We start from the raw sequence: 20961 nt of genomic DNA, 5'->3' as shown, positions 1-20961 counted from the left end.
AACATCACTCAGATCCTCAGTTCTCCCCATGACATGAAACCATATGGTGAAGTGTCCCAGAGCTGTACTCCTTGAGAAAATGAAATCCCTAATAACCATTGAAGCTGGCTGCTGGGAAGCTGCACCCATGGAACAGTCTTTGGTTTGGGGGAAATTGTGCTGATAACAGCTTGTCTTGGTATTGTGATTTTGACAAAGCAGTAGATACTTTGCTTAAGTGTTACGTGGTTATTTTTTTAGTACATTGTAATATCATAGTACTGTTGTTATTTACTACATTCACACAGAGAAAGAAGCAGATCTAATTACACAGTAATTAAATTAGGCCAGTAATTTTCTTGGTTGTGATTTGCTCAAAATTATTTCTCATGGAAGCTTTTTTTAGTAATGGCAGGTATTGACTGTGTTGAAACAGAAGAAAGTTTTGTTTTGGCTAGGTGTAGTCCATTAAAATAATATGGTTAATAGCTTTAGACCTACATTTAAGTTCTTTACCTGTATAGGTCCAATATGTCATATCAAAGCCAATTCAAATAAAGTGGCAAACAGTAGTGAAAGCAGAGAACAAATATATTATTTTAATTTTCTAAATTATTTAAATAATTGAATAAAATGGCATCAATAATTAGGAAAACAAATTAGCTTTCAAACTGATTTCAGTTTTAATAAACTATGGTAAATAAAGCAGTCAAGGGTTTTGTAAATAAAATTAACTCAGAGGATTTAGAAAACATTTTAAGTACATGTATATACTATAAAAAGTAAAACTAGAGGCCAGGAAGGCCAGTGGTATCCTGGAATGCATTAGGAAGAGCATTGCCAGCAGGTCTAGGGAAGTGATTTGACCCTTCTACTTAGCCCTTGGGAGGCTGCATCTGTGCTCCTCAGTACAAGAGGGACATGGAGCTCCTGGAGCAGGTCCAGAGAAGGGCTTTGAAGAGGATTAGGAGACTGAAGCAACTCTTATAAGGAAAGGCTGAGGAAGCTGGGCCTGTTCAGCCTCAAAAAGGGAAAAATGAGAGGGGACCTCATCAATGTCTATCAGTATCTGAAGGGAGGGTGTCAGAGGATGGAGCCGGGCTCTGCTTAGTGGTGCCAAGCAACAGGGCAAGATGCAGTGAACAGAAACTGATGCACAGGAAGTTCCACCTGAATAGGAGGCAGAACTTTTGAAGGTGGTCAAGCACTGGCGCAGGTTGCCCAGAAAGGTTGTAAAATATCCTTCCCTGGAGACAGTCCAGAACCATCTGGATGCAATCCTGTGCCACGTACTCTAGAATGACCTTGCTTGAGCAGAGAGGTTGGACCAAATGACCCAGTGTGGTCCTTCCAACCTGACCCATTCTGTGAAGCGATAATGAAACTGTAAAAGATACAGTTTTAAGGAAACAGTTATGAACAGAAAGTGACCAGCTGCTCATGCTGATACTTAAGACACCTGTGTGAGTAATAGTGTGGACCTCCTGAGGATTTGTTGTGTCACTTAGAGTAATATGGGTGCTAGTGTGTGACCAGGAAGGGAGAGTAATATAGGGCAAAAAAGCCAACCCAGCAGAAAGGTGAGCCACTGGAGAATGACTAATACTGTGCCTGGATAAGTCATAACTGATACCTCGTTTAGTAATTCTTAGTGTTATTTTTGGGCCTGCTCATAGAAGGCAGTTCCAGCCATTGACTGGTCTGATGAGTTTCCAGACACTTTTGCTGTGGTTACTGTGCCCCAAAAGAGGCCAACGCTCATCACCTTCTCATGTGCCTGCTGCTCACTGTGTTGGCCAAGATCCCTGGGCAAGGGGTTGCTCAGTGCTCCTGTATTTTGGGCACATGGCTCTTACAGGATTGTTCTGAAAAACACATAGTAACTTTTTGATAATTATAGTTTTCTGTACTCCTTACAAGTCCCTGTGGAGGAACTTTGTTCCTTCTAGGAGTTGGTGAGACACTGAGTAGGCAGTGGCAACCAGCAGTACAGATTAGATTTCAGCCCCCATGTCCCAGAGTGGCAGAATTTAGCCTAAATGATGTAAAGACTTTAAGAGAACAGTAGGTAATGATGACTGACAATTAAGTACTCTTTCTTAAAGCCTTCTAGGAAAAAAAAAAGGATTACCAAAAAAATTTCTCATTATACTTTTGTTTCTTGCTGTCATAATAGCTTTCTTATGTAGGCTTTGTACTAGTGCACAAAAACAAAAAGAAAAAAAAAACAAACACAGGATCTTGGGTAAAGAAATGGCTGAAATTTACCTGGTAAAATGATTCAAGGGTCATTGTTTATAATAGCCTAGCAGAATTTCCATGATGATTTACCAGCTCAGGCAAGAAACTACACCTCCACTTTGCTGCTGATGGAATCATGGATATTTTTAAAGACCCTGTTGATTTATATTGAATTTTAGTGTTCTTTTGTTCTTTAACTCATTAGAGTTTCAAGTAATATGCAAGAATTATGAAAGCTGAATGACTTCATTTTTCTGAAGAAAAGGTTTTTCTTATTCCCCCAACGCTTCCTAATTTAGATGTGACTGATGTTTTTAATTACTATAATTGCTGAAAAGTCCTAAGTGAAACAAATTCTTATGTATGTTACCTGTTTGTCGTTTCTTGCCTGAGGGTAATTACATGTGTTTCAGGCATTCACAGAATTGAGATATTAATATTTTATTTTTACCCTTAAATAAGTGAGAGATTTTATTTATTTTTCCATAGAACAGCAGAGGAATGTTCAGGTCCCTATCCACTGTTGCCTTTAGGAATTAGAGTGGCTCTCCTGTTCCTGAGGAATTCAGCATATGCTCAGAGAGATGCTCGTTGTTCTGTACTGCCTGTAAAACAACAATAGCAACTAAAAAAGCCCCATCCAATTCAGGGAGTTTACACTAATCTCTTCAAGTGAGGTTGTTTGTTAGGATGTTACAGCTCTTGTCCAGCAGTGATGGGAGGGTTTCAGGAAAGCCTGGTAGTTCCTGGAGATTTATTCTTGGGGACAGTGGGGTCTGAGGCCAAATGCCTTCAAATGGATGAAATACCTCCCAGAGAGTTCAGTGGATTTTCATCAGGCATGTCCTCTCGTGTACTTGTGCAGGCTCATCATGGCTGTGCCTCTGCACACTGGTCATGTGCAAAGTTGCCTGCTTATCATGAGAAAAGGCCTGGAGAAAGGTGTGCTCACACAAACCAGTGCTGCTTGGTTACTGCTGCTCTTTGCTCTTCCTTAATGGCTAGACACCATGGCAGCAGTCAGCTTTATCCAGGGTAGAATAGGTTGGGAATACCTCACCTAGACAGCATCTTGTCTGCATATGCACTGAGCAGGTCTCCACATCTGCTGCATGGATGTGTGCTTCTCTTCAGAGCTGTGCTTCAAATTTAGGAAAGTGAGTCAAGAGAGTAATCCAGGGAGCAGATCAGACACCAAATCACAGTTCCTTTGCAAGCACTGTGGCTGCATTGCATGAATTGCTTCTCCCATTCTCCTCCCTGAAATTTTGTCCGTTTACTGCCAGGGGCACACTTGCCATGGCACAGACTGTCACATGGTCTGCCCCATTGGCAGAAAACTTGCTTTTCTCTCTTTAGTGCCCCACATATTTTATTGCTCAAGGGGGTTTATATAATGTGTCAGTTAAAGTTCACATTGAGTAACTTACATGCTGAGTCTAAGAATGTTAATATTTTTCAGATTTTCTTCTTGACTCTTTTGGAATGCCTTTCTTCTTACTGTTGGAAAATTCTTGAGCATATTGAGGCATATGAAGCAGCATCAGTGATGTCAATTCAGACAATCCTGAATGCGGTTACAATACAGAGATACCTGAGTTTCTCCTGGGAATCTAGAAGAAGTGAGGTTTTGGAGAAACCCAGGCAGAGCAAAAAGTCAAGGAAGACTGAGCAGGAATCTGAAGAAACAGGGACAGAGGGAGATAAGGCTGCAAATACATACAGTGGTAGTGGGCAGTGGTAGAAGCCCTCTTTGCCATTGCAGTATAAAGCAGTGATTTGAAAAGCACATAATGCCATTGCTAACAAAGAAGAAGAGATCTTGCTTTAGAAATAGAAGTGAGAATGATTCCTCCTACAGCAAGCACACAAAGTTTTCATCTTCCCACTCATACCACTGCTCTACCAGCATGCAGCCCTGCTTGCATCCTGGCAATTTGTACCCTGGGTTGAGTGAGCTGGGAGACTAGAAATTGAGGTAGAGGAAAGTGAAACTACTGAACCCCTGCTGATAGCAGCACTCCCCACAGGATGGCTCTGAAGGCAATCCTTTCCCTCCTAGCTTGAGTCTTCTGCTTTCCCTATCCTGAGGGGGAGGAGAGGTTTGTGAAGAGATTATTTAAAATTAAAAAAGGTAAATAAAAATTGTCAGTGTTTATGTATTGGATGAGTAGCTTAAACATCCTTATCCAAGGCAGCCGTAACCTAAGCAGCCAAAGTCCACTTGAGCTAGGGCTGAATTTGGCCCATTGTCTCTCCTTCATGCCCACAGTACAAATGAAAGCTTCAGCTTCTTAGCATCTGGTGGGAGGGAGGAGGCAGGAGAGCCACTGGAGTGTGATGTTGCATTGACAGTTGATGTGCATTCGTTGAGGATCTGTGCTTCTCATTACTGATGTGTGTAGCAGTATGACAAGTCACTGGGAAACAGGATGCAATTTGTTAGGAGTGGAACATTATGATGTGTATGACGTCTTCATGGCAGAGTTATGGAGCAATGTTGACTTCTGATTAAGGGATGGGGAAAAAACAGTGTTGCCCTGAAAACTGGCATGGAATCTTAAAAAACTAAATCTTTGGCAGGAGCTACATTCAAAGAGGTCATTTTATTTCATAACAATGTTTTTTTTTCAACTATTGTTTAAATAACTTGGGGCTCTGTCCTTCTGAAGTAGAAACAGCACAGTAGACTGAAGAGCTTCTGCTATCAGTGAAATCTCACAAATGAACTACATAAAAATAATTTCTTTGCTACTTGAAAAATGGTATTTACATTGCACTTTCCTCCAGAAGGAGGCTATGGACATGTTTAAGTGGTGTACAAGAGTCTCTCTCATCCTCACAGATCAGCAGCTGGGTCTGCAATAGACATGAGTCACTGTTCAACATTGCAAGGCTGCAGTTTGGAGCAGCTTAAGGCAAATTTTAAGAAATATGAAATCCAAATAATATAGCATATGAACCTGCATAAGTTAGTTATAAAGTTGGAGTTCAGCTAGAGCTAAACATCTGTGGAGTTTTAGTAAGTGCAACTGAGTCTTCATAATTCTCAAACATCCAGGATTTTCTCTGGATGCTTCCTTTCGCTGGCATAGTATGTTTTCAAAAGTATCATTGCTGCACGGGGCACATATCTGACTAAGAGTGACTTAGTTTCAGCTTGAACTCCATTAAAACCCAAAGTTTAATAGGTAGAAGCAATCTCATTTCAGAGTAAGTATGCTCATATGGCAATTATGTTGTTATGTCAGTTTAATGCGAAGCATTACTTAAAACTTTCTTGTGAAGGCAAATCCTTAAAAAAAATCATTTGTGTCTGGGGGTTCATATACATTCCTGATACATTCTAAGATAACTGCAGGTTTTTGCCCTCACATGGTGACCAGTGTTGCTGGAGGGTACCTTATAAGAAATGTTGTGTAAGTTAATAAGTTTGGGGAAGTGTGGCCAGGTCAGAGGGTGATCTGGTGAGCAACATTTTGCCTGTGTATCATTGCCTGCAGTTTCACATTTTCTGTTTTTCACTTAGAATGTAGAAGACAATAAAAATTAGGTATCCTAAGCACCTAAATCTTCAGATCAATATCCATGCTAGAGAAGACACAGTTGTTTTGAATGTGTATTTTCCAGTTGATGAGCAAGACCTAAACTTGTATTCAGTGACATTAATACTTCCCATTGATTTTGGTGATTTCCAATTGGGCCATTGATAAACACTTCTGTAAATGCAGCCTAATCCCCAGCTACACCTGATCTCAACAAAACTCTCTCAGCACTAAACTCTCATGCCATAAGTATAATGCAACTCAGTTTTTCTTCTCCAGCAGGGTGTTGTGTTCTAGTGATAGAAGAACTGAGCCTGCTCTCTTTGTTTGTAAAGCACTTTGGGATCCTTCCAAGTGTAACATGAACGTTGGTGGGCTGTAGTTCTCTCCCATCTGGGTTTCAGTTCCAGAGCATGAGACTTTTTCACTTTCTACTTTTTTTTTTTTTTTTTTTTTTTCTCCTGCCTTTGTGACAGGGCATTCAGCTGCTCTTTGTGAACAGCTGTTCTGTTTCCCTGTCTGCCTGCAGCGGTACCCAGACAGCTGCAGCCAAATGTTGCCAGAGCAATGCCCAGCTTTGTTAAAAAGTAACAGGATTGGGAAAGAGAGGAGGGAGTAGGAAAATTCATGACCTGGAGTAGGTTCTACAGCACGCTGTCAATGGGTGCTGAGGGACCTGTGTGAGCTCCGTGTCCAACTAGAGATGAGCTTTCTATGCAAGTGTCACAGAGGATTTCCCTGCTGACTCGGGGAAAGCTGCTAATCATGAGGTGATGCTGAAGTTCTCTGGGAAAGGAAGTGTTGCTGACAGTGACAAGCAGCTTATGTGCATGTCTCATGGAAACTTAAATGTGCGTATGTGTGCATGTGTGTGTTCGTTCAGCATCTGCTGTCCACATACTGTGTGACTCACACACAGAGGGCGAGGTGTGGCTAAGAACAGGCCTGTGACGTGCAGTATGACTTTTTTTTTTCTTCCTTACAGGCAGCTTTCTTGTGCATGGCAGGGCGTTATCTTTATTCATTCTTGGGTTTGTGTGTATATTTTTCCAACAATGATAGTGTTTGTTTTGTGGTTCTACCTTTGAGCACTTACACATTAGTGAGGAACAATTCAATGTGTGTGAAGCTGTGTAAGACATTTGTGGCATGTCAGGATTTCAGCTTTTGCCCAACTTAAGATTTATTTTCTTTTCCAGAAAAAGGCATGGCATACAATTAAAACCATGGTTAACTTACCAGTCATCAGCCCCTTCAAGAAACGCTACTCATGGGTGCAGCTGGCTGGGCATACAGGTGAGAGGGGTATCTTCAGTGTGTTTGTCTCTGGAGTGAGGATGACTGCACCATAGAGAACAGTCTTTCTCTGTTTCTTTCCTTACTTCAGGTAAAAAGGAAGCAGGCAATATCACACAAATCTGCGACCTAAAACATATTTCAGTTGTGGTGTGGATAGGGAAAGTGGGAGTGATATACCTGAATATTGAGATCAGCAAGGAAACTATGGTCAGACTCTGGAGAAGGGCCAGGCTTGTAAGGTGATATGATATGTGTAAAATACTTGTTAGAGGGAAACAGGAGGTTGGGGAGCTAAAGCCCTAATCTGTCTGGTGCTGTTGGTTGCAGTATGGGATCATTTTTCCTGACTGAGTAGCCAGTAGTTAGTTCTCTAGGGGGAAGGATTGCTGTCCATGCCTGTATGTTCTTCAGCCCTGGAAAGGACAATGTTTCTAATACACTCCAAACCCCTCACCTGAATGTAGGTCCTTGGGTGAAAAGCAAATGGGAAAATTGCCTTGCTGACCATGTGTTTGCATTGTGAGTCTTCCATTGTTCACTCTATGAGTGCAAGGAGCAGCTCACTTGGTTGGTTCTAGTTTTGTGTCTGTAAAACTTGGTAGGTGTGCTCCTGATGTAGGCTTAGTTTCATTTGTAAGGCAAAAACACAACAAAGAGAAGTCATCAGGTTTGTGTGCCTGATGCTTCATATAATTCCTGCGCAGTGCTAGTGGGGGTTTATTAGTACACATGTGGGCAGGCACCCACGCTGCATCGTGCTGTAATGCAGTACGTGAACCACCTCTGTGTATGCTGATGCCCTAATATGGTGCACTTCAAAGCTGTGCTGAGAAATTTACTGAGCCCTAGAAACAGAGTAGCTGCATTTTGCACAATGTTGCACAATGTTGGGTCTGATTTGTATCACACAAAGTGCCAAGATGACCCAGTCTTAATGCAGTTTTTGTCACAGATGTGTGGAGTTGGCTTCATCTGTGTGGAGTGAGGCACTGGTCATGTAATCATAACCCTTCTGGAGACTCATATATTAGGGTGGAAGAGGAGAGTTAAGAGTTTAATAGAAGCTGATTAGGAGAGATACTGTTCCAGTTTCCTTTTAGCAGTGTTCTGTGGTTGGGTTTACTCCATCCTTTCTGCAGCTGTTCTTCTCTGATATGACAGTTTTTTTCTGAACTAGAACCTGGGCTGTTACCAGCCTTACCCTTTTGCCGAGGCAGTGCCTGTTCTAGGATTTGTCAGAGAAGAACCAGTTTGCAATGACTGAAGGATCCCGCTGTGGTAAAGGCTGAGTGTTATCCCCAGGGTTAATGAGGCTCCTAATTTGGTTCCAAATTTATTTTGTCTAAATGAAGGGGTGCCTCTGAATGAAATGTGCACTTTCCTCAGATGCTGTTGGCAGGTTGCAAGGATAGGAGAGCGTTTGGAAACTCCAGACAGGTGGAGGCTGAATACTGCTAATTGTGGCCTCTGCAGATGTCATTTGTCCTGGATACCATTCAGACACAGGGCTGTAAAAAGCACTGTCGCCCTCCAGACTGTACCTGCAGGGCATTAGCAGATAAGCAGGTTTCCAGAGGAGAGGCAATACCTGCAGGCAGACGCAGGCGCAGTCACAGCGTGCATGTGTCTGTGTGTGTCTGTGTGGAAAGGGCAGTGCTTGGCTTCTGGCTGGTTCTGGCTGTTTAACTATCACTGATTGACTGTGCTGCCTCTGTCCGGCCACGCTCAGCAGGTGTATATACCCTGTGTGAGGATTAAGGACAAAGCCAGTGCTGGCAGTGTTATGCAGCTTTAAAATAGCCTGTCAGAGGATTAATGAATTCTGGCACATGGCTTCTTCCTGTGCTTTTTAGTAAGTATAGTACTGTTTAAAAGACTAGCATGGAAAAAATCCAAACAGCCCAATGGCCTGAAGCAACTGCGCTCCTTAAAGCCGTAAATTCTGACATGGGAATGTATCCAAATGGACTTTCACTGCTAACAACTGTTTGTCCTGTGTGTTTTATTTTTTATGGAAAGCATCTTATCTCTTCTCTTCAGGGGAAATCTTTTAACTGCTGTCATGAGACTGAGACAGATTAAACTGGAATGGTGGGGGAAGGGGTTTTTCTTTTTTGCTTGTCAATCTTGTCAGCAAGTGTTTCATTTTCTTTTTTTAGGGAATTTCAAGGCAGCTGATAGTGGGAAGATTCTCAAACGCTTCTCAGAGAATGAAAAGGAGTGTTTTGAGCGATTGATGAAAGATCCACTACGCTCCTGCGTCCCTTGCTTCCATGGTGTGGTGGAGAGAGATGGCGAGAGCTACATCCAGCTGGATGACTTGCTTACTGATTTTGAAGGGCCAAGTGTGATGGACTGCAAGATGGGCATCAGGTGGGGTGAATGAAAGAGAATGTGCTTTCTCTGCATTTGAAGGAAGGGGGAGGCGTGGTCATGTTCACAGTCACCTTGGACAACATGTCCCATTATTGCCAGTTTGTACATGGATTCTAGAAACTAACTGATCTATAGCCTCAAAAACTATCCACATCAAGAAATGTTCAGGGGTGATTTAAGAACAAAGTTTCTCTGCAGTGGCCTGATAATACATGGGAAAAAATCTTATTCACTGCCATTTCATTGAATCCTTGTGTATGTGGTGATTCAGAAAACCTCACAAAGTAAAATTTCCATCTCCGAATGCAAATGACTGAATAACTGTGTGAAAGCCCATTTCCAATGCTTGAGTCTTTGTTGGTATTGATCTTTTCTTTAAAGAGTCGACCATTTGCTCAGGACCTGTGTTTTTCCCTGCTCTGACATCTTGAGGCATTGCCATCTCTTTGTTCTCCAGGTTCTCACTTTCTTTTCCATTCGTTGTCTGTGATTAAGATGAAAACATCAAAAATACTATCTAAGCATAACAAAGAGACAGAGATTTATTGAGATCCTGGAGTAAGGTAACAGTACAGAGAAGTATGAGCTGTCATAGTAATCTTTCAGGTGTCAGCTCAGCTGCTCAAGAGTTATTGTCATAAATTAGTTACTCTACTTACAGGAGTACAGATACGCCTTTTCAAATAGATGCAAAATTTAAAATTTATTAGAAAGATGTAGCAGTGGTATGTTCAGAAGAAAGAGGAAAAGGATTGGTACACATTTTGTTGAAAGTAGGTGACATTCTGGCAGTGAGTGACATCATCTCCTGAGTGCCATCCTGGTTTGTTATGCTGTGATGAAGAAAGTAAACTTCAGGCACTTGACAAAGTGCAAGCTTTAGGAATCCAGTGGAATTTAGAAAACATGGATAGTGCCTTTCTAATGGCTACCAGATTAACAGATTGAGTGATAAGAGCAAAATGTGGAAGTTTTGTGTCCCTTCACCTTCCTGTTCTTAGTTACCTCTTATGGTTTGGAACTACTCTGATAATCTGCTTTACTCTAGTTTTTTCTATATGAAGAGTGATTCTGTCTTTCACTGAAATACATTAAGTAAAACTTAACTTTCTGAGGCCTAAAAAAATTGCCCATGACTGTTTTAAAGTTTTTTGAGGAGAGAGAATGTAGTAAGTCTTCAATAGCCCTATTTGTTTTTTTATTTCATTATAAGTGATCTCTCTTACCTGTCCTCTGAAAATGTGGTTCTATTTTATGGTATAGTGGGAATTCAGCTTCCTCCCGTTCTGTAACCAGGAAATAATCATAACTTGTAAGTAAAGGTAAAGTTAGAACAAGAAGTGAATTAGAATTTGTGATTCCTGGGGCTGTTTCACTAAATATGCCTTCACAGTTATTGCTCTGTGTACTTTGGTTTCCCCGTATGCAAAACTGGGGCAATGATAAGGCGTATTTTCCTGGTTGTTGTTTCTTGAAGCCAGTTTGTGAGCTGTAAAAAGAACTGTTGAGGAAGTCCTTAAGGATGCATTGGGATGTGATGTTTGCAGGACATACCTGGAGGAAGAGTTGACTAAGGCACGAGAGAAACCAAAGCTGCGTAAGGACATGTACAAGAAAATGATTGAAGTGGATCCTCTTGCTCCCACGGCTGAAGAGAACGCCCAGCATGCTGTCACCAAACCCCGGTACATGCAGTGGAGAGAAACCATCAGCTCTAGTGCCAACCTGGGCTTCAGGATTGAAGGAATTAAGGTAATTGTTTCACCTCTGCCTTTTCCTGGAGAATGAACTTTGTTTGATGTGTTGATTAATCAAAAAGCTTGTGCACATCAGTAGCCAGCTTTTCCAAATGATTATGTGAAAATGTACTAACTGAAACCACAGAGTTCACTCTATTGCAGTTCTAAAGCATTCATTCTAATTGTAACAGAGAGTGTCAATGAATTTAAGCTTCAAAGACACATCAGCCATATTTGAATCAACTACAGAGACCTTACAGGAAGGACTCAAGGAGGTACGCAGTGCAGATAGAATGAAAATGAGACTGTTGTAAGGAGGAATTCAGAACAGAAGTATTAACTCCCTCTCTGCATGCAATTACTTTTTTTATCCAGGAACTATACATATTTATTCCAAGTGAATCACAGTAAAGTGGTTTTGTTGCAGTTATGTTTATTGGCAAGGCATGTTAAAAGCATTTGCTTAGATACTCTTGGGATCAAGGAAACCACTATTCCTTTTAAATACATTATGAGAGCCAGTATAGATGGAGGTGGAATAAAGCCAGAACAATCCAAAATGAAATTTCTCCATCAGCCAACTCCATATGCTGTTCTTGATGGATAAGTTTGTGTCCCTGTACCATTCCTAGGATACTACCTTATAGCCACAGTAGAGCCTTGGCAATTTTCTTTCCTACCCGTTACTTACTTATCTTTTATAGAATCATAGAATGGCCTGGGTTGGAATGGACCATAAAGATCATGTAGTTCCTACCCCCAAGGTAGGGACACCTTCCACTAGATCAGGTTGCTCAGAGCTCTGTCCAACTTGGTCTTGAACAATTCCAGGGATGGGGCACCCATGACTTCTGTGGGTAACCTGTTCCAGTGCTTCACCCCACTTGCAGTGAAGAATCTTTTTGTAATACCTTTTCTAAACCTACTCCCACTTTTAAAGGATCTCTTGTCCTGTTACTGCCTGCTCTTGTAAAAAACCCCTCTCCATTTTTCTTGTAGGCTCCCTTCAGGTACTGGAAAACCAGTTAGGTCACCCCAAAGCCTTTTCCAGGCTGAAAAAACCCAGTTTGCTCAGTCTTTCCTCATAGGAGAGGTTTTCCATCCCTTTAATCAATTTGGTGGCCTCTTCTGGACTTGCTCCAACAGATCCTTGCTTCTGGACTTGCTCCATGTCTGTCCTGAGCTGGGGACCCCAGAGCTGAATGCAGCACTGCTGGTGGGGTCCCATGAGAGAGGAAGAGATGGGTAGAATCCCCTCTCTTGCTCTGCTGGCCATGCTGCTCTGGAAACAACCCAGGACACAGTTGGCTTTCTGGTCCATGAGCGCACATTGCTGGGTCACGTCCAGCCTCCTATTCACAGCACTCCCAGGTCCTTCTCAGCAGGGCTACTCTTGATCCGTTCATCCCCCAGCTTGGATAGATACTGGGGGCTGCCCTGACCCATGTGCAGCACCTTGCACTTGAACGGCATGGGGTTCCCATGGGCCCACCTTTGAGCCTGCCTATGTCCCTCTGGATGGCATCCCATCCTTCAGGTGTGTCAACTGCACCACTCAGAGCCTGGATTAGTTTTGTTTCCATTTCACAATTCAAGCACATAGAAATAAGGTATAAAAGATGGTGATGCTGATGAACAGAGGCTCTTTAAATACCTCTTTCTTCTCTCCTTTGCTTTCTCCCTTCCTTATTCACAGATGCTCCTGCTGTGATACTGGAACTGGGGCTCCAAGCTCATGTGGTCCTGGCCCCTTGTGTGCTGTGCCACCCACTTCTGGCTGTTAGACACAGGAATCCTCATGCAGGAACTGTCTGAGTGGTAGATGAGTAGATGATCTGGCTCCAGTCCAGCCAAAATATAGGATCCTGTCTTGCCCTTTAGCCAGCTAATGATGTTATCAAGATACCAGTTTTATTCCTGTACAACTTATATCTTTGTATGCTCCTCTGTGTAATGGAATCAGAAATCGAGATGATCTTGAGGCCTTTCATGGGTGTTCTTGGAAAGATAGTTGGTGAGTAAAGATGTACAGTCCCAGAAAGTGACTGAGCTAAGGGAGAACATAGGAGCTTCAGAAAAACCTCCAAACTTGTTCTTTGTGGATTTATTGGATGTCAGAGGTAGGAGCAGTATGACACACAGACTTTGTAGTGTTTCCTTCTGTGGAGACACTGCTGTAACTGTGCACAGAATGAATACTTAATCATTGACTAAGTACAGGAAGTACTTCGGAGCACATTCCCTTTCTCTCTATCTTCCTGTGCTGTTATGAGGAATGTAGGTATCATTTTAAGATTTTTTTTAGATGGAGAGAAGGTGGCAGAAACTGAATTGTTCAGGCAAGTACAGGTAGTCAGTATTCCCTACACTGTTCCACTGAAGCTGAACTGTACATCCAGTTCTGTATTTTTGCAGAAAAGCAAAGCCATTCTGCAGGGATCCCCATTTTGGTAAGAAAGCCTGTAAGAGTCAGTGGTGCCAGCTAGTGGTTGATGGGAACAAGGGGATGTTCTCCCTGACTGGATTGATAACTCCTGGAATTAGCTGATGAGGTATGTTGGGTTTGCTCATTCCTACCCTGTGGATGCTTGAATAAGAAGTGAAAGCAAAGAAAGTGAAATCATAAACCCTTCTGTGAACTGGCTGCTGATAAATGAGATCTGATTCACCATATGCACTCCTGCAGTAGTGGGGTATCTTTTATCTTTGAGTTGATGCATTTCTTATCCTTGCCCTGCTTCTGGATCTCTGAAATCTAGTCAAGTTCATTTATGGGATTTGTCACTTTTCCTCCTATCAAAAATATTCTGAACCATTTGGTTTCCCTACAGTTGGAACCTGTTGCTCAGGTACCTTGTGCCTGCCTGATTCCAAATGCACATTTCCTCTCTGGCAGAGGATGTCTGAAGGCCAGGCATTGCAAACATTTTCCCTATAATACTAAGCTAATGCCTGGGGCTGAGAGTTGGGATTTCTGTCTTCCCATTCTGTCCGTGAATATCTGTGCAGTTTGGAAAGTTACCTCTTCCTCTGGTACCATTCCTTTAGCTGTAGATCAGGGATAGCCATTTCCCAGGAGGATATTGGATTTGATTCATAAATCTTTGTGAATCCATTAAGTTAACCCAAAGCCCTTTGAGGGAAGTCTGCAGAGGGCTCTGAGCAAGACCCCATGGTTCAAGATGGATAGCACTGTTTTATGGAGCTGTGACACCTACCCTGGTAAGCCATGTCACTATCACATCTAATAAGAAGTTTTACAACTGGCTCACAAGCTGCTCTGTGTGGCAGACTACTCTGCTGTGCAGGAGTGTATGTGGAGTCCTAAGCAAAGACTTCAAGGAGTGAGTCAGGCAAGTGCCTCCCGAGGATCAAGTACATAATACTGGGGTGGTGCCATTCAAACTCTGGATGTTGTTTACAGCAAGTAAAGACAGGCAGAAATTATGTTTCCTGCCAACCACTGGAAAGGACAAAAATCCTAAAAGTGTTAAAAAGGGAAACAAGCAACTAGTTTGTCCCGATATGAAAGGTTAGAAAGGGAACAAACACCAAGCAGCTATTCTAGGCATTGCTCTACAATCTGCAGCAAAGGGAGAAATTATTTTTAAAACAACCTTGCTCCAGTGAAGAGGTATGAGATGAAGTTTCAAATTTCTATGTGCTGTTGAGTACTATCACACATCAGATCAGATGGCTTCTAACTTTCACTGCCTACCTGCTGAACTGCTCTGGCATAACTTGCACATTTCATCAGACTGACATGCGGCACTTGTATCTGTCCAACAGCCTTGGAATAAAATTCTCTTGCATGAGAGATCTGGAGTTTTAGCATTATTGATTTTTTTCATGTATACATTAGAAACCAAGTTCAGCTGTGGAGTGTTCACCTGCTGAGACTGGACTTGAAGTTGTCGTTTTGGTACAGTGACTTAACATGTAGGAGACAACATATTTTATTGACCTGCTGATTTACTCACAATGAAAATGAGGGATCGGACTTAAACAATGGAGAGGAAAATTGTTTGATAATCCTGCAGGCTTTTAGTGGATTTTTGTTACCAGTTGTAATAATTGCTGTATTTTACATGCAAATCCTAAAATATCCTATTCGTGTCTCTTGAAGCAACAGGGGTGCTCTTGGAGACATGCATATTCATATATTCTGTGTTTACAAATACCTCCAATTAATGCACTGCTCTTATTTGCTTGTAGCTCCAGAAGAACATAAAAATACGCAGGTTTTTTTTCAGTAGCAGAATACTTCTGTACTGAATCTTATTGCTAGCACAAAAATACTCTGTATTTCTCCAGGACACACTTGGAACAAGCACGCCTGCACTGTCCTTTGCCAAAATTCACTCACCTGCTTTGTCACTGCTAGCATTGTGAATCCCAGGTTGTTCCTGTCTGCAACAGATTTCTGTTCTTTGACTTCTGGGTCATATTATATATTCAAAGGTATATTTGGAACTGAATCTTAACTGAGATTCTTTGATTTCCCATTGGAAAACAGAAACATCAACAAAAACCACCACCACCACCAACAGAAAACCCAAATAACAACAAAAAATCCACACCAAAACCCAAAAGAAACCTCCAGATTAAAAGGACTAGTAAAATTGGTTTTGGAAATGTTTCCTCACACCCTCAGCCAAGGTTTCACTAGCCAGACAAGAGTACAACCAAAGAGGTCTCTGTGGTTTGCCCCACTGAACTTTGCACTGCTAGCACTGATGTAAGAAAACCCTCCTGCAAGCTGGTAATATCACGAATTGTTTCTTTTTTTTTTTTTTGCTTGTACTCAACAGGAAATGAACTGCCAGTGCCATTTAAAGCTATCCAATCAGCTTTTGTATCTCTTCTCTTCTTCTTGCTTGGTTTCTCTTCCTGTTCAGCTGCTTACTTTCATCTGGTTAGCAAGGGCTGAGCTGTTGCTGGTTCAAGAGGATTGAGTGATGAGGGGAATGATATGAGTGCAGTATAAATAATCTCTCTCTGTGTTCGGTTCTGTGCAGAAGGCGGATGGAACATGTAACACAAACTTCAAAACGACGAAGACACAGGAGCAAGTTCTACAGGTTTTTGCGGAATTCATTGAGGGCAACACAACTATTCTGGTGAGTCTGAGCTTTTCAGATGCACTGATCTTGGACCAATGCTCTTGCTTCAGGGCCATGCTTTCTTTGGTACAGGAAACAGGAATTAGAATACCAAGGGGGTGAGTGGTTTTGACTTCCAGTAGCTCTCAGGAGATGGGGTGGACATGGGGATTTGGTGGGTTGTGAGAAGTTGACTGAGACCAGTTTTATCAGCTCTTGCCATGAGTTGACCCCAAATGCCTCATGCTATCAAAATGTCATTCAAAGTATCTAACTTATGGCTTGCCATCAGCTTCAGTCATGGGTGTTAGATGCATTAGATGGGTGATATCTAAGCAAGGATTGTGTTGGCAGGAAAACTTGTGATTTGGGAATTCAGTCTGGAGAAGATAAAACCAGAGTGTGGAGGCAGGAAGTGAGATTGGTGACTAGCTGTGTTCCCATGTGTGAAACTCATCTCAAAGAGGAATTCCTGTGTGCTAATTCATGGGTAGCACAACAGGCATGTGGTAGATGACATAACACATCTCTTGTCTTTGGAACTTCAAAGGATGCTGTAATGTTTTGCTGCAGTGTGGAAGCCATTATGAAAGCAGATCAGCCCTTCAGAAGGAGTGTGCTTGGTAGCTCAGGGCAGCCTTAAAAATCTGCAGTAGAGCTTTGTACCTTAGGCCTTTTGATTCTTTTTATCCCCCCTCTGCCCCCACCATGGTTGGAGCTCCTTGTTTCTCTAACACAATTTTTTTCTTTTCACTTTGGGAAACTGGAAGATTTTTAATTCGCTGAAAACTTTTTCTCTTTATGAAAAAGAAAAAAACCCAGTTGCAGAAAGCCTCATGACATCCAAATAGAGACAGATAAATATGCTTGGTGTAACGCATTCAGCAGATGAAGTCCAGTCTGTTAATTCACTACGAAAGCCTGAAATGTATTTTCAGATTGACTTTCAAATTATGAACCTGTTGTTTTGAAGGACCTCTAGCCTAAAATGAATATGATCTCTTAATTATATTGACTCTTTTAAACAGATTATCTTTATTCAGTTTTCAATGAAATGTTTATGGGTGGTTTTGGGGTTTTTTTCTCTTCTTCCTCCAGAAAAAATACCTCAAACGTCTGCAGGAAATTAATGTCATTCTGGAATCCTCAGACTTCTTCAAGCGGCATGAGGTGAGCAGTGAATGTAAAGCTGTGGAGGTGCATTGCTCCTTTGTTTGGTCATTGAGATGTACTTCGGAACAGCCTGCTGCATGAATAGAAGGGGTTTTGTAGAAGAAAGCTAATGCATGTTGACAACACAGATATCACAAAGCCTCCACCGTGATGATACAGGAGATTAAACTAGTTGAGGAATAATAAATCCTCCTGTCTTTATGACATCACAGCACTTACAGCTCTGAGCCACTGCATGGGATAGTTTGTTAGTACCAGGTTCATATGGTTTCTCTAACTTGGATGTGCTCCAGTGGGAATTGACAGGGGAATGGCATCATGGAAGTTTGCATTTGGTACAGGAGCATTCAATTGCAGTTTGACAAGGAAGGCTGTATTACTTATAATGGATTTATGTTGAAATACAATTTAATTCTGCTGTCTGTGTTCTCTGTGTGCTTTGCTGTGCAGAAGGCATCATTAGCATTGTATTTTCTGCTAGTTAACAGCTCAAAATTTTGAGATTAGACATTTTATTTTACCTTGTTGATGCTCTCTTATCATTAGAGATATTTTTGTTAATCATGAGTCATGATCTGTCTTTGAAAGGAATTATTGGCCTTTGCTGAATTGCTCAAATTGAGACCTGATGCTAAGTAAGATGAGGAATCGATTTTCTTCCTGTTTTCTACTGAGTCCCATTTCTTATCTACTGTCCCATTTGTACCTTACCGATTGATACAGTTATGCAAATGAGGCATCTAAATCATCAATTTGTAAGTGCAGCCCAAAAGTCTGTTGGGTCACAGGTGAGATGAGGACATCATCTTAGCAGGAAGTGTTAATTGGTGGGGGAGGGCTGAAGATGTATTTTTAACTACATTGTCTCAATCTGTCTTCCAGGTCGTAGGAAGTTCACTACTTTTTGTACATGATGGCAGTGGGAATGCCAATGTGTGGCTGATCGATTTTGGAAAGACCACCCTTCTTCCTGATGGGCAGACACTGGATCACAGGATCCCCTGGCAAGAAGGCAACAGGGAGGATGGGTACTTGTTGGGATTGGACAATTTGATTGGCATCTTGGAAAGCATCACTGAAAGATGAGTTGAGAAAGGCACAAAACTTGCAGGGCTTCTCTGTAACTTTCTGCTTTACTGAAGTAGAAGGAAACTCAGTTAGAAGGAAACCTTTAACTCCAAACTCCTGAGGTTGTCAGTGCAGAGGGAGCTGCATCCAGAACCCAGCAGTCAGTGATCAAAGTTACTTTGCATCAGCCCTCTATGAACCTAAATGAATCACTCCAGATTGATCTGTATTGCGCCAGATGAACTTGAGACTGATCCTCAGAGAATGAAGATCTCCATACTCGGGAATCACATCAGCATGAGTCAAGAGGTCTGTGTGGTAAGCCAGAATGATTATGATTTCTGGCAAAATGGGACTCCAAATTACTTCTTAGAGAACCAGGGCAAATACTTGGGAACTCAGGGCAGGAAAAATGATTTTTCAGGGAACTGCATAGTTTTGAAAGCAGATTGTGTTTCTTTTTCCTCTCTAATTCCAAGTGCTCTTGCTTCTATGTACACTATGGGTAGGACCAACAACTTCTGCTGCATTATGTTACAGAGTGAGCAAGGTGCAGATGGGTGATAATCATGAGAAACTGGGAGCAAAGAGAGACAGCAGTTTGTAGTGGCTTGACGTGGCTAACTGCTGTTGGCCATTTCTCCCTTTCCCTACCCTAGCCTTGCCTCTATCTCAAGAAAGGCCTTGGCTTTTTCTGTAGCCACAAATACTCTAGGGAGAGAATAGTGGCCTATTGTCTCCCATAACTTTGACTTTCCAACTGAGTGGGCTCTTGGATATGTTACTAAGTTGGAGAGTTAGGCCTCTTGCAACTGAACTGCAGCTCTGAAAATCACTAATGATCTTTCACAAACTAGTCAGGGAACTAAGTTTTTTTTTCCAAGGCTTGTTTATTTTTGACGATAAAACCCCTATAATACATGCGCACACTAGTAGTCAGCAGCCAGTGTGATCTCTTAAGATCATGATTTGACTGTCTGTAAATGCACGTGACTTCTTGGCCATGTCTCTGTTCTCAAATAGGATGCTGCCACTTACACATATAAAGTGGCACAGCAATCAAGGAGGTCGTGTTTCTGCATTCACAGCATTACACAATGATGAGATAATTCCCAGGCATCATTCCTCCAAGGTATCAACTGTTAACTCCAGGCAGTTTGGGTGAAGGAATGTCAATATATTACATCCTATAGTCCCCATCTGGAATCACAGGGTGATCTGTACTTCATTATTTTGCTGTAATCCAGGCACAGCCACAGAAAATTCAGTTTCTAGGTTAAAATCAAGAAAGATTGAATTGTTTTCTTGCAATGGCTTCACATACCTTCTCTGTTGGTTGCCTCTAGTCACTGGAACAATTTTTTATATACTGGCAGTATAAATACTATCACTAGTCCATGTTGACTCACATGCCAGGTTTTAATGTCAATTATGTGGTGTTGTAGTTTTCACAATGCAGGTAAGAGTTACATTACCAGTTGATGGTTAAAGCCCTTTCAATATCTAGAGGTAGTAATGCACGTTGATCAGAAATTCCTGTCTTTTGCTGGTGTCCTGTGCTCAGTGAAGAGTCTGAGAACTTCGGATATATGAAGGTGACTCCACTTTTGGGAAACGGCTGTTTCAATAATAGTTGATATAATAAGCAAAACAAACCCCTAGAGTTTTAGAGTCCAGATCTGGAATGAAATCTGCAATATTTGTAATTAGAGCTTATGTAATTTCGAACAGGAGTTACTTTGGGTAACACATTAGAGTGTTTTGCATACTAAAAGATCAGTCTGATTTAATTACTTTTTCATCAACTCTAAATAAAACAGGAATATTGAAATTGAAGCTCAGTTGTGATGTAAAAGTTAGATGACACAGAGTAGGTATTCTGTAGGAAGTAATGATGTGGAAATATTTCCTCTTAAACCAGAAGTTGTCTGAAACTGGTAATTATTTCTGCTGTTCACTGCAAATTCAGACAACTTCTGTGGCCTTCCAGAGTTTCTCTGTTTTATATTTATGGTAGCATGTTAGTGAATTTTTCACTTAGAAGATTCAGAGTGTTTACATTAGGTTTTTCTGAAGTGACAGCACAGATTATATCATTACAGATGCCTCCTAACTTTTGAACCGCTGTGAGATGACAAATGAATCCATAGTGAATTCCATAGTTTAAAAAAAAAGTATTTGTCCTTTTCTGCAGGCAGCAGGTAAGCCATGGATAGCAGTGCCTAAGGACAATAGCATGTAAATAGGTCTCACAGGCAGGACTTCAATGACATTGCCTGTTTTATGAGACTGCAATTGGAAGCTATCCTACCATAACTAAAAAGAATTATAAAAGTTGGAAATAAGGTAAAGACAGAATTCAACTACTGGTTTGCCTAGTTAATCTTCAGAGTTAAATTTCTTTCTTCTGTTACCACATATGTGGATCTTTTGCACCAA

The 20961-nt window shown here is 41.5% G+C and overlaps 1 protein-coding gene across 2 annotated transcripts in view; it reads left to right on the top strand.

The window, feature by feature from the left end:
* The window catches only part of ITPKA (inositol-trisphosphate 3-kinase A), a 36846-nt gene extending 16951 nt beyond the window's left edge, over window positions 1-19895 (top strand). For both annotated transcript variants that reach the window (XM_053944708.1, XM_053944707.1), the window contains 6 exons: window positions 6965-7061; window positions 9224-9437; window positions 10988-11192; window positions 16198-16299; window positions 17380-17451; window positions 18337-19895. In XM_053944708.1, coding sequence (XP_053800683.1) covers window positions 6965-7061; window positions 9224-9437; window positions 10988-11192; window positions 16198-16299; window positions 17380-17451; window positions 18337-18540 — 894 coding nt within the window. In that variant the 3' untranslated portion in view covers window positions 18541-19895. The remainder of the gene's footprint in view (window positions 1-6964; window positions 7062-9223; window positions 9438-10987; window positions 11193-16197; window positions 16300-17379; window positions 17452-18336) is intronic.
* The last annotated feature ends 1066 nt before the right edge of the window (window positions 19896-20961 follow it).

The sequence above is a fragment of the Vidua chalybeata genome, chromosome 6 (genome assembly GCF_026979565.1).
Source record: "Vidua chalybeata isolate OUT-0048 chromosome 6, bVidCha1 merged haplotype, whole genome shotgun sequence".
Lineage (NCBI taxonomy): Eukaryota > Metazoa > Chordata > Aves > Passeriformes > Viduidae > Vidua > Vidua chalybeata.
The sequence above is the reverse complement of the archived record's forward strand: the minus strand, read 5'-3'. Positions and strand labels throughout refer to the sequence as shown.